The 13,875-nt window shown below is 40.8% G+C and overlaps 1 protein-coding gene across 2 annotated transcripts in view; it reads right to left on the bottom strand.

Moving 5' to 3' along the window:
- STK33 (serine/threonine kinase 33) overlaps positions 1 to 13,875 on the bottom strand; it is a 198,404-nt gene that overhangs the window by 25,040 nt on the left and 159,489 nt on the right. For both annotated transcript variants that reach the window (XM_054971719.1, XM_054971718.1), the window contains exons 12-13: positions 10,436 to 10,548; positions 10,099 to 10,184 (exon numbers count right to left, since the gene is read on the bottom strand). In XM_054971719.1, the coding sequence (XP_054827694.1) occupies positions 10,099 to 10,184; positions 10,436 to 10,548 (199 nt within the window). The remainder of the gene's footprint in view (positions 1 to 10,098; positions 10,185 to 10,435; positions 10,549 to 13,875) is intronic.

Raw genomic sequence — 13,875 nt, 5'->3', positions numbered from 1 at the left:
GAATGTACAGATATTGAAGAATAATTTTTTTTTACAAGAGATTAAGGAAGAAATGAAACATTACTTTCAACAAAATATGAAACCTGAAACACACATGAATATTGTTTGGGATGCAAGTAAAGCATACTTTAGAGGACCGGCGATAAGATATGCAGCTAAATGGAAACGAGAAAAGCAATATCGCTACAAAGAAATATTGGGAAGCTTAGCGAAGAAGGGAAAAGGTCTAAAAAGAGATCCTGCAGATATAACTTTAACAGGTAACGTTAAAGAGCTTCAGAATCAAATAAATTTGCTATTGACGGAAGAAATTGCACAGAACATTAAATTCGCCAAACAAAATTATTTTGAACATGCAAATAAACCACGAAGATGGTTATCCAACAAACTCAGAAGGGAAAAGGAGAAAAGTCTTATTTATGGCCTATACGATGAGGCAGGTAATGAAAAGACACAAAAAGAAGAACTTAAGAAGATTGTGGGAACCTTCTGCAAAAAATTGTATGGTAAAGCTCTAGTACCAATAGAAAAGCAAATACAATATTTACAAAAACATGATCTACCTAAGCTATCAGAAGAAAAAAGGAAGAAGTTGAATGAACCGTTCACAATAACGGGAATAGTGGAAGCCATACAAAAACAGAATGGGAAAGCACCAGGACCAGATGGGCTCCCATCTGAGTACTACAAAGCATTGGAAGATGTGAACCTTTTGCCATTTAAAAGTATGATCACCACAGCAGTGCAAGAAACATCTTTACCTGAATCATGGATGGATGCAACAATATCAATAATACATAAAGAGGAGACTGATGCGAAAGACATTAGGAATTATTGACCTATATCACTTCTTAATTGTGACTATAAAATATTTGCTACACTACTAGCTACAAGATTGAAAAAAATACTATCTGATATAATACACTCAGACCAGATGGAATTTCTCCCTAAAAGACAACTGAAAAATAACATTAGAACTGCCCTAAATTTGTTGGAATATTATGAAGTACATCCGGAAAAAACAGATGGCCATGGGGTTTCTGGACACTGCAAAGGCTTTTGACAACGTTAATTAGCAATTTTTTATTCTACAAATGAGAGCGATGGAATTTCGAATAGAATTCATAAAAGCGATTGAAGCCATATATAAGAAGCAAAAAGCAAAAGTAGTTATTAATGATGATTGGACGGAAACTATTTGGATTGAAAAGGAACAAGACAGGGCTGCCCCCTCTCACCATTAATATTTATTCTGATGTTGGAAATACTGATGAGAACTATGAGGAGTGATGCGATAATTAAAGGAGCCACCGTCAAGAGCCATAAATATGAAGTACAAGCTTTTGTGGATGATTTGTTATTCATACTTGAGGAACCGCTAGAGTCAATAGAACAACTAATGTACCATCTTAAAGAATATGGCTTGATGACCGGAATGAGGATTAATAATCAGAAAACAAAAGCGGTAACTAAAAATATGACAACGCCCCAAAATATGGAATTAATTAGACTGACTGGATCTCAGCTAGAGAAGAAAATAAAATATTTAGGGGTATACTTAACAGCGAAGTGTAGTTCGTTAATGAAAGATAACTATGGGAAGTTGCTTCAAGAGATCAAAAAGGATCTAGAAAGATGAAAATAATTTCATCTCTCGCTGTTCAGAAGAATTGCAACTGTCAAAATGAATATACTACCACGAATTATATTTCTGTACCAAACTATCCCGATATGTATTAACAAATCCTTTTTTGAAGAGCTAAATAAGGCAGTGTCCAAATTTGTTTGGCAAGGGAAGAAACCAAGAATTAAATTGAAAACAATTCAAGATGTGAAAGAAAATGCAGGTTTTGCTTTACCGGACTGGAAAATGTATCATAAAGTGTGTTGCTTAGTATGGGCAAGAGAGTGGATACTCTTAGAAAATCAAAGACTTTTGGCAATAGAAGGGCATGATTTGCAGTTGGGATGGCATGCTTTTCTATGGTACAGGAAAACGAAGGGTCACAAATATTGTAAGAACCATTGGATTAGAAAGTCCCTTATATCAGTATGGGAAAGAACTAGACCACAGATTTACTCTAAAACTCCACAATGGGTATCACCTTTAGAAGCGTTCTCACAACCTAATGTATTCTCAGTAGACAGGTTGATTAGGTATAAAGACTTATTAGATGATGAAGGAAGATTAAAAACAAAAAAGTATTACAGAAACAAGGCTTCAATTTAGATTGGTGGTTAAGGACCAAGGTAGAATCTAGGTATAATAAAGATAAAAAATTGGGAGGTTTTCACTGAGAGAAAAATATTTTTGAAAATCTGTTATGTGATTCGGATGAAAAGCTGATTAAAAAGATGTATATATTACTAATGCAAATGAAGAAAAAAATGAAGGGGTAGAAGAATATAAGAACAAATGGACACAAAATTTAGGATATAGTATAGATCCAATGCAATGGAATAAGGTATGGAAAGTGAAAGTTAAAATAACCAAGTCAGTGTCATTTAAAGAGAACTTATATAAGATATTCTATAGATGGTATCTAACACCGGATAGACTTGCCAAAATGTACAAAAATGTATCTAATAACTGCTGAAAGTGTGAGAAACATAAGGGAACATTTTATCATATGTGGTGGTCTTGCAAAGAGGTACATAAATTTTGGATAATGGTTCATAGACTTACAAATAATTTTACAGATTGTAATTCCATTAAAACCTGAAATATTTTTGTTAAACTGTATACCAGAAGATTTGGACAAAGATCAGAAATATTTTATTATACATGCAGTGACAAGCAGCAAGAATTCTACTAGCGTTTTATTGGAAAAGACCAGCAGGAGGAGTTAACAGCAAAGATAATGGAGAATGCGGAACTAGACAAACTAACTTTATTAATGAAAGGACAAATGGAAGAAGATTTTGCTGCACCATGGACCCCTTTTTACAACTGGATGAGAAACAAATATAAAGATTTGAATGTAGTAATTATATGAAGGCAATATTGTAATTTCTTACTAGCAATCACAATTAAGTGATGAGCAGTGCAGAAAATGTGGATAAGCAGAATGATATTTTTGTCTCCTGTTTTTCCCCTCTCCCCTACCCCTAATGGAAAAACTAATAAAAATACTAACCGGGGGGGGGGGGGGAGAAACTTCTGCAGAGGCCGAGTGTGGAATCGAGACCACTCCTGACATGATACCATCATACCCTGTAATTGGCCAGTTGCATCACTTCTACTATCCTCTCGTTTTGGATGGATTTTATTAATGTTGTGATTGTCTGTTGTCTCTCTGGAGACACAAAGGTTTTATCTACAACTGTATCCATTATTACCCCCAGGTTAGTTATACTTTGTGATGGGATAAGAGTACCCTTCTGTTGGTTGATGGCAAAGCCATGTCTGTCTAGGCAGTCTATTATCACTGCCACCACCTTTCGCACTGATTCCAGGGATGGGGCTTTTATCAGGATATCGTCCAAATAAGGCGACAGGGCTATTCCTTGAACTCTGAGGAAGGCTATGAGAGTAACTAACACTTTCTTGAACATTCTCGGTGATGACTTCAGGCCAAATGGTAGAGCTCTGTACTGAAGTCCAGGATGTCCCTGATGTCCCTGTTTCTCTTTGGTACAATGAAGAATATTGAGCACACTCCCTGTTTCCAGTGTTGTGTTGGTACCGGTTCTATCACCTTTATCGTTAGTAGGTGTTGTATGGCCTCTTTTATCTTTAGATGTGATGGGTTCTTGAACACCTGAATAAAGCGTCTTTTCGGCCTTGTCTCGAATTCCAAGTAATAGCCCCTGAATACTGTTTCCAGTACCCATTTGTCCGAAACCATCTGTGTCCATTGGGTTGAGAATTCCTGAAGACGTCCTCCAATCTGTTTCGGTGTCAGTGACCTTGCCTTTCTTTTGGCCCTTTGTTTGCGAGGTTGGTTTTCTGAAGGTGAAGGACCTGCTGTCAGCTCTTGGTTTACTTTGCCAGCGACTTTTGAAAAGCCTGTCGGAGCTCTGCCTTGCTGGTCTCCTGAAGTCTCAAAAGGAATGTTTCGACTTATACTTCGAATTCTTCTTCTTCGATGGTAGCACTTTTTTCTTTTCTGCATCTTCTACCAGGTACCTATCCAGGGCATCTCTGAACAATTTGGTGCCAGCGAAGGGTATGGCTGCCACTTTATTATGTGCAGGAAGGTCCATATCCCAGTTTCTTAACCAAGTGTTCCGCCGAGCCATCACGTTAAATCCCACAGCCCTGGATGACATCTGAAAGGAGTCCAGAGTAGCATCCGCTGCAAAGGCTGCTGCCAGAGCTATTTTCTTAACTTTGTTCTTGATTTCCTTTGGGACTTCCTTACCTGCAGCTGCTAGGTCAAAAGCCTAAGTATAAGCTGCTCTGGCAAACAGTGACCTGGTGGCTGAGGATCTTAAGAGTGCCGCTGATGCTTCTAAGTTCCTAAGCAGGGCTTCTTCAATATTTTTATCAGAAGGATCCTTTGGCATGCCCTCTGCGTCCATGGGAAGGACCGACATTGTTGTCAAGCTCGTAACTGGGTCATCCACCATGGGGAGTTTGATCTTTTTTGCAGCATCAGGTATCAAGGAATAGATCTTGTTGAACACCGATTGGTACAACTTTGGTTTGGCTGGGTTGTCCCACTCCGTTTTGAGGATGTTATGAAAAATGGCTGGAAGAGGCACTCCCACTTGTTTGGGTCCCATTTTTGGAAGTGCCTTTTCCAAATCTTGGGGATAGGACAGCTCTGCTTCCTCTTTGCCTGTGGTAGTCTGTGATATCTCCAGGGTTCTCAAAACATTTGCAAGCAGTTCGGAGTAAAATTCTGGTGGGAAAAGCCTGGTTTGCATTTGGCCCTCGCCTTCCTCTTCTTCCTCCGATAGTTCCCCTTCCTCAGTCTCAGAGGTGTGATGGGATGTTTCAGAGGCCAATTGGGACTGATTTGAATAGCTGGAGTCCCCTTCTCCCCCCTTCTCTTTTTAGGTTTGGTTGGGGCAATGATTTTTGCTAGTCTTTTGCCTTTTGAAGTGCCTTATTGTTGCTTTTCTTTCCTTAGTGGTGCCAACTGCTCCCTAAGATCTCTCACTGCACTGTCAAGCCCCTTTTTAACCTCCTTCTGCAGCCAGGCTAAAATATTTGCTTTACCTTCTGGTCTTGATAGATCAGGATCATTGCTCCCCTGGCTTCCTCCCTGGGCAGAGTGAGTGGATCTTGGTGAGCTTGGGGACTTCATGCCACTGAGTGTTGGCTCAGTTTCCTTCGTCTTGTTAGGCCACCCTTGGACGCCATTCCTGCCCCAAACTTTGCGCCTAAAAGTGAAAGTGAGTGGGGGCAGCTATTACTTACAAGCGAGGCATATATTTAATTCCCCCGTTATGCCCCACCATTAGGAGCCCTGAACTGGGGTGACTGGTCTACCCCAGGTTGTTTGTAGAGCACACCGCATTGGGAGAACTAGTCTGTGAAAAGGCCAATTTAAAACCCAGTCATTTAACCACTACTGTACTCCTGTTATAAGGGACAGTAGCAAAGTGGCACTACAGAAGCCCCCCACCCCCACCCCGCCTCACTGAGAGCCGTAAGCCACTTCTCTGGCAGGCCCCAATACTTACAATCCCAGTGCGCTCTTACGAGGCCTCTTCCACTTTGGAGCTCCGTGGCTTTCCCAATTTCGTGGCTGCCGTGGCGTCTCTGAGTGAGTCTTCCCAGCCTCTGCAGCAGACGGGTCCTGGTGCCCTAGGATCTTCAGCTCTGCAGCTCACCCACACAGCTCTTGCCGCTGTTTATTCTGGAGTGGGGGAGGGGTCAGGGGGAAGAAGGAACACATCCTTCCTTTTCCCCAGCGAGCTCGCACCTCCATCGATGTTCTGATGCCTTTTTTAAAAAAAATTGCTGCTTCACAGAGCGAAGAAGTCCGTGTCTCCTACTGAGCAGGGTCGGAAAAAACTGAAAAAGCCAGGGAGCCCCTTCCCCTAGGATTGCAAGTCTGTCCAACCCTGCGCAAGAGGAGGAGGAGGAGCTACCCGAGTGTCACAACTGCCCTACTCCAGGACCACAGGAGAAAGTGTAGTTAGCTTCCTTCTACTTGTGGGAATCTGGCATCATACTCTCTTTTGCTGGGACTTGTTCTCTTTATTGCAATTAAAGGGCTGAGAGTGGTTGTTTTTTGATCGGTAAAATCCTTGTCTATTCTCTTGCCTGTTTCTATTCTAGTTGGGGTGTGCCTGGTTGAAGCATGGCAGAGAATGCTGAGCTCAAAAGGAATATGAATGATTCTGCCTTCTGTCATCTTCTCCCCTATATGCTCTAGGCATGGCATTCTTTTTATCCTTGGTTTCTGCCAGGATGTTGTCAAAGTTATCTCTGCTGAGTTTTTCTCCATGGAACTGAACGGACGCTAAGGTTAGTTTGGACTGATAAATGCCAGCCCGACTCACCTGGGGCTCCAGTTGTGACCTGCAGGGCCTGGGGGTGCGGTACAGGGTGGCCACTGTCTTCCCTAGGGCCCGCTTGCTCCCAGCAGCCTCCTGTGAGGCAGGGAGTACTGCCTCCAATTCAAATTCCCAGCTAGCCAATCGGAATTTGCCAGCTGGATTTCTTAGGGGGTGGGTCAGGAAGTAGATCTGGGAGATGGAGTTTTCACTCCAGTCTGCCACCAGAGCATTTATTGGGGGCTGGCTGGGTTCCTCATCAATTGGGCTTGCAGCCAGATTCCCACCCATCTCTCCCTATAATCATCATTGTTTGGGGGGTGCTGTTTTGCTGTCATGCGAAAGCAGGGATTTGGGGGGGGGGTGGATGCTTGCATGTTTGTGCCTAGAACTTGAGTTTGTTTGTTGCTTACTTTGTTTCATCACAACTTGAGGTAGGGCAATTTTGGCATTTGGCACAGATCCTTTTTGGGGGAAATAGAGCTGTGGGCTCAGTTTCCTCATTCTGGGGATCCCTTTAAGAGATCTTGAGAATGAAGCATGGTAGGTGCATGCCAAGCTTGGAGGCTATTGGGGCATCCTCACTCCCAGGTGGCATGGGATCCATACAGAGGTGTGCACCCACATGATATCCCACTGAAACCCCATGGTTCCCCCCTCAGGAAGTGGGCTGAGGGGGGCATGGGGGTCATCAGCTGGCAGGAGGGTCAGCCAATGCTTTGCCAATGCTCTGGAACCATTAAAGTTGTGGCCTCTTTAACTCCAACAAGTTGTCTGTTGTTTTCTGTCACTTTGTCCCCCCCCCCCCGCCTAGCAACACTAGGGTGCAATCGGCTTACCATGGCCCATAACCACAGGTTTTACATGCCACAACTGCTAAGGCCATACCACAGGAGAAACGTGCAGTGTGTCCAGAGTGGTATCAGACACAAATGTGAATGCTTTAAGGAGCATATTGGCACCTTCCCTAGTATTTTCATTCTCCTCTAGAATCAGCTCAACTAGGTTCCTAGCCCAAATGATGGAAGCCCTTGGAAAAGGCGGTGATGTGGTAGATGCCCCAATAACAAGAACTGAGGCCTCATGGGTATTCTGTCCAGTAGGTCACATAGAAATCCTTCCCCAACTTTAGTAACCAAGGTCCCTGAGAGGAAAGCTCTAAAAGAAGTGCCTGCTAATGGTACCTGTAAAGGATCCATAGCATGGTTAGGCAAAGAATAAAAACTTTTACTGGAAAGAGGGTTAAATTCATTCTTCTTTCATTGAGTCTCAATAATTCTGGGAATGGCACTATTTTTTTCTGACTAATCTGGGGAGAAATTCTTTATTCTCTTTGGATTTGGCTTTTGGATTGGTCTCTTCTTCCCTGGTTTCTGGGGATTCTTAGAGATCTACTGCCAATCCAGCCTTGGCTAGCAACACCGACAGTCTTCTTAGCTGAAGATGTGTTTCCATTGCTCTGGGACTATTCTCTTTCTCAAATATTTTCCCTTCTTCCTTTTTGAAAGAGTTGTCTAATTCGCCCAAGTTCCAGTAGGTGAGAATTTCACCAGGTCTGAGCCTGCTAGACTTTGGTAGGAGATCCCATCCCTGTTCTTCTTGAAGATGAAGCCATCTTAGGTTTTGTTGAAATTCTCTACATCACAGCACCTTTAGGAGGAGGCAGCAGGGGGAAGTAAGCAAAAAAGATGCAAGGAGGTAGGCCATAGCAGGTGCCCTGCTATACTCAGGTGGCATTCAGAAAATGGAGACTGGAAGGGGAAGCATCTCTAACTTGTTCCATAGTGGTGTTGTGTCTCCCTGACTGCTTCCCTGTGGCCGTAAGTACCAAGTCCAAGCATCTACCATCTTTAATGGCATGGAGGATCTTCCCGCCAAAATCAGCCCCCACCAAAAAGGCATCCTCCGAGGCACAGTTGAATTGTATGACATGCTCTTCTCACTGCCTCTGCTCATCTGCTGTTGGCTGTTTTTTGGCAGGTCTGTGTCTGCTCAATTGCACTGGGGAGTAGTATCTTCCTCCCATTTTGGGGCAGACAAGAGGGTCCTCACATCCTTTGTAATGAAGCCACCTAAGGCTTCATTGAAATTCTCTGTGTCCTCCATTGCCTCAGCCACACCGCCCACAGAAGGGGGGAGGTGAGAAGAGTAGGCAAAAAGCAGAGAAAATAGGTAAGAGATATATGAGGAGTAAAGGAGTAGAAGTGAGTAGAAAAAGAGGAATTACCATTTTTCTGCTGAGTTGTAGGAACCTTGCTAAGTGGCTCCTGCTAAAACCTGATCTCCCTGACATGCAGGAAACGAACTGAGGAAATCGGTGAGTCCACCCAGGAGACAGGAAGTCTGGAAGAATTTTAGTCCTGCTTCCTTGACTGACAGATGAGAATCACCCATGTCAAGATGCCCTCAGAGCAAGAAAAACTGCAGGTTCTAGTCTCTTAGGAATTTCCTAACTAGATTATTAAGACACTGTCTTACATGGAATTTGTTCTTTATCCTGGGAGAAACCTTAAATGGAAAGTTTTGCCACAAATATTAGGCTGTATTTAGGATTTTGACATCATTTTCTCTTTCTTTCAAAATACACCAGTAACACCCCATCACCAGCACCACTCACAATTTAAAAGCCTGAAAACAAATAGATAATGCATAAATAATCTAAGATACACATAAAATCATATGCATTTCCATTCTTTTGTCATTCATTATTTATTTGGAATGCATTGTGCCAGATTCTTTTTAAAATGTCATCTCTAATTGTGTGGAATTATAACATCTGCCATATCTTTTTGGAACAGATCATTATAGTCTCCTGATGGGAGCATTCAGTTCCACATGCATTAAAAGCCTCATGTGCCATTTGTCACTAAGGAGTTGGGGTGTTTTTATACAGAAGAAGCCGCAACATGATAAAGCACTTTCCATTCTATGCATCTGGACACTGTGAAATCATTAAGGCTGCCAAAACAAAAGTCTGAAGCCCAAACTACTACCCCTGACTTTCAGTGGGGTTTAGTGCCATAATTTACACTACACAGTATGGTTCTCAGCACATCTGAAAATACCACTTCCAGAGAATGCCTTAATAAACACTGGAGGTAATTTATATACAGAGGCACGTTACTGAAGACCTAACATAGTCTTCTTGTACATCCTAACAAAATTAAACATGTTTCTTACTGAAGTGGCTCCCAGAGTCATTTATTATCACAGGCTGTCAATTCAACTGAACATCAACTTCAACTATCTACTTCTTCCTTTTAAAGCTCTCTGCTTCAGTGACCAAACTAGGGAACCAACTCTTAAGATAGTAAATTCTGATACTTGGGAACAATGCTCTAAGCCACGGAGTAGAGCCCAGAGCAAAACCTTGTCTTGACAGACATCTTTTAAAAAACAGGTAAAAGAACAGGGATTTTTTATCCTTGCAACTGGACAAAAAGCAAAAAATATAAATAAATACACCACTAATCAGGGCGTTTTTAAAACTAGTTTGTAACCTGAACCCAACGATTTATTATCTCCTGTGTCCATAGCACTGATGATGGACTACACTTTTGTAAAAACAGTGATATAATGTCTGGGTTTATCAGATAAAAACTAATTTTATACATAAAAGTAAAAATTAATTTAAGAACAACTTACTGTTATCCATTGGTTATCAAGGAGTTCATTAGCAGTGATTCTGTGGGCAGGATCTACTTTCAGAAGCAGCTGCAACACATGTTTGGCTATAAAGAGAGGGGATCATAAATGTTATTTCTATTAGTCATAACAAATACATGTCCCAGTTGTCTCAGTGTTTCAATTGAACAGAGAATATTTTACCTCTAATACTGATAAGTGAATTCATCATTCATCATCTTTGCAAATGAAAATGAATTCTTTAATGGCAGGAAAAAGGAGAAAAAAGAGTAACCATTTGTGGTGTTCCTTACTGGTACTAATGTCATTTGTTTTTTTCATATAGATTTCTACTTACCAACCTCACTGACTGATTTCCAGATTGAATGTTCATAGTGAAGATCTCCTTTCCTTATAATTTCAAAAAGTTTTTCTTCTGAGCCTGCTAGAAAAGGTGGTTCACCACACAACCTATTTTGAGAAAAAAGCCTTTTTATATTCTGTGATTCTAAAAAATATATTTCTAGTTTCCTACCTCTCCTTTAAATGTTTAAGCAAGAAGTCCTGTATCCACCCTTTTCATTTTAGGGTTATATTTTCACTATTAGTTTTTCTAATGATAATTGTTTGGGTTGCAAAGTACCTGAGTGTATCAACTGAAACGTGCAGGATTTTTGTCAGTAGCGTCTATCCATGATACTAATGCAATGCCATAATACTTCCCTTACATTCATGCTAAGACAATCATGACTTATTATTCCATAGCTAAAATACTGGATATACACACTCTTTTGAAAATCTATTTTCAAATATAAGTAGAAAAGACTTTTGATATGGAAAACATGCATTTCTGAAGGCAATAAGGATCTTTGTCTAACACAATTTTTTAAATCTTCAGTTTAGTAATAAGACTACAATCAACTCAATAAAATGTTGGCGTGCTAGGCTAAAAGATCATGTACCAAGATTAGAAACCTAAACGAAAAACTCTGCCTTGGTATTCTATTTCTGTGTAATCACTTTTCTTCTATAACCCCATTAACACGAACACCTTGACCCCCCCCTTTTTTTTTTACTAAAAATTGAATTCATATTGTTGTCCAGTTTATGAGGAACTGAAATTAATAGGCACATTAACTATCAAGGCAAAAAAAGTCCATTAAAATTCCATATATTTTTGAGGATCCCATAACAGTGTTGGGCCCATACGTGACAAGGCCTGAAAGGTTCAGGATGTTATTCATACTAAAGAAATTGAAGCAGGACTGCAGATATGCCAAGAAGAATTTTCTTGCTGGATTTAAGATAAGTACAACAGGCTTATTCATGGCAGTTCCAGGGACCAAAGGACCTACTGTGAGTCATGGATTATGGATAGAGAATTGCAGACACCATGGGCTGAACCTTTTCTACCACAAATGCAAGGCGCCTTCCTCTTCCCACAGCAGCTTTCTGTAATCCTGAAAAGCCATTGTTGAAGACTGGGGGACCCTTGTTAACAAAAAGGCATAACTCACAGGTGTCTGCAGTGAGGAGGAAGAATTGGACAAAATTATCCTCCACTCCAACTAGCAAACCCTATTGCACCAAAGGAGCCAACCTTGTGATGACATGTTGAAAGTCATTACAGTTTCAATTATTTTAGAAGAATTTGAGAAATTGGTCTTTCTTAGGATCAAGCTACCTGTGGCCATCTAATCAATTGTGTGATTTCCGCCCCCCCCCCCTCAACATTTTTAATGAAAAGCTTTCTTACAGGCTATGATTGACAGCAGGAAGTGCCAACTATTTTTTCTTCGCGCTATTTGCTTGCTCAAAGTTACAAACACACACTATAAACAGAGGCCTTTCTCCACCCTGCTGAGCAAAACCTGTCTTCCCTACTGGTGATATACTCAAAACTCCAACCTACCACAGATGCACTGCATTAAAAAAAAATCAGGCAAAACAATCACTCAGCTGAGTGAGGCTTAACTTGTAAACACTCAGGATCAGCATTTATAGGCCTAATTCTGCCTTCAGTGTTTTGATATGTTGATATCAGTTGCAGTTTTGGAATGGGCAGCTGGCAAATGAAAAGAAGGAAGGAAAGCAACTTAACAGACCATGGAGATACAACAAGAAAAAAATTCCAGGAGCTATTGTTAAAGTGGCAGTTAGAAGGTAACTGAACAAGGAAGTGTACACTACATATCTAAGGGCATGTGCATCTACTGAAGATGGCCCTTCAGGAGGGAGAGGTGAGTGCCAATTCCTGAGCGAAAGCTCTGGAATATACAGGTACAGAACTTATGTGTGTGATAGAACAAAAATGGTAACAAAACCCACCCTGTTCTTGGAAAATTTGACAGCCTTTACTTCTATAATAGTAATAATATAATAATAATTTAATAATAATAAACAATAGTTATTTTATAATAGGAATTTCCACCATGGGGACCCTAGTTAGGTAGAAAAGTGGCATACAAATGTTTTAAAGAAATAAAATAGTAATTTAATGTGTACACTTTGTTTGTCCCCCCCACACACACCTTTTACAGCAAAGATGCCTATTTTATTCAATATTATGCAACATTTTCATTTACTGGTCCAAACAGGAGAAGGGAGTTTTAATACCCAAAGGGTTTACAAATTACAACTACTAGATTAAACTGCATGAGACCATGAAGCAAGCAAGCAAGCAAGCAAGCAAGCAAGAAAAATCTCACAGCACTTCAACATGCTAAAACATGTGCCTTTCAGATCTGGATCACTTAATACTATTTTAATTGTATATAGGAATATGATTTATAGTAATATTTAGTAGTGCTATTATCTTTTCAGGTTCAACTGAGAAGCCTGAACTGCGTGGGCAGTCCTGATTATAAGGTCTGATTAGTCTAAAAATTATCTGGTTGTCCTAGGTAGTATCATGGTAGGATTAAAATTTAGTTAACAAATTAATTAATTTTCAAAAGATCTTTCCAAAGTAATTTCTAATAACATTTATAGTGAAATCACAATAAAAGTAAGTACTAAAAATATACAGCCAATGAAAAATAAAACAATATAAAAGAAAGTAAAAGATCAGGAAAAAAGGTCATAGAACCAAGAACATCAATGAAAAGCTCAGCAAATAAAACCATTTTCATCGGGTTCAAAGGACTCAGAAGTAGAGATGGGCACGAACCACAAAAAAACTGAACCAGGAACCACGAACCAGCAGAAACTGGGGCAAGTTTGCGAACCAGTTTGCGGTTCGTGGGGTTTAAATGCCCCTTTCCGTCCACTTAGCAGCGGCAGGAAAAGGGGCATTTGACAGTTTAAAGGGCCCTTTCCTGCCTTGCAAGTGGCAGGTCCCTTTAAACTATCAGCTGGCAGGGGGGATCCCCTCTCGCCGCCTGCCAGCTGATAGTTTAAAGGGACCTGCCGCTTGCAAGCGGCAACACAGGAAACACAGGAAAGGGGGCATTTAAACTGCCCCTTTATGACCCAAATGAACCAGTAAGCCAGTTTGTGGAAGTTCGTGGAAACGAGCTTCCACGGGTCGCGAACCACGAACCGGCCTGGATCATGCATTTTTTTGGGGTCGTAATTCGATTCATGCCCATCTCTACTCAGAAGGTGCCAGACAACCCTCTACAGTGAGAGTATTCTTTAAATTGGGCACTTTCACCAAAAAAAAAAAGCCCATTCTGTAATAGCCAAGTGTCATAAATGTGGAACATTCTGTCCAAGGATGCTTACTAGGAGTATTCACAGTATGGTTTCAAGTATTAAAGTATTTCAGGCATTAAAATATTTTTATCATGGCAAACA

This window comes from Eublepharis macularius, chromosome 2, assembly GCF_028583425.1.
Source record: "Eublepharis macularius isolate TG4126 chromosome 2, MPM_Emac_v1.0, whole genome shotgun sequence".
Taxonomy (NCBI): Eukaryota; Metazoa; Chordata; class Lepidosauria; order Squamata; family Eublepharidae; genus Eublepharis; species Eublepharis macularius.
The sequence above is the reverse complement of the archived record's forward strand: the minus strand, read 5'-3'. Positions and strand labels throughout refer to the sequence as shown.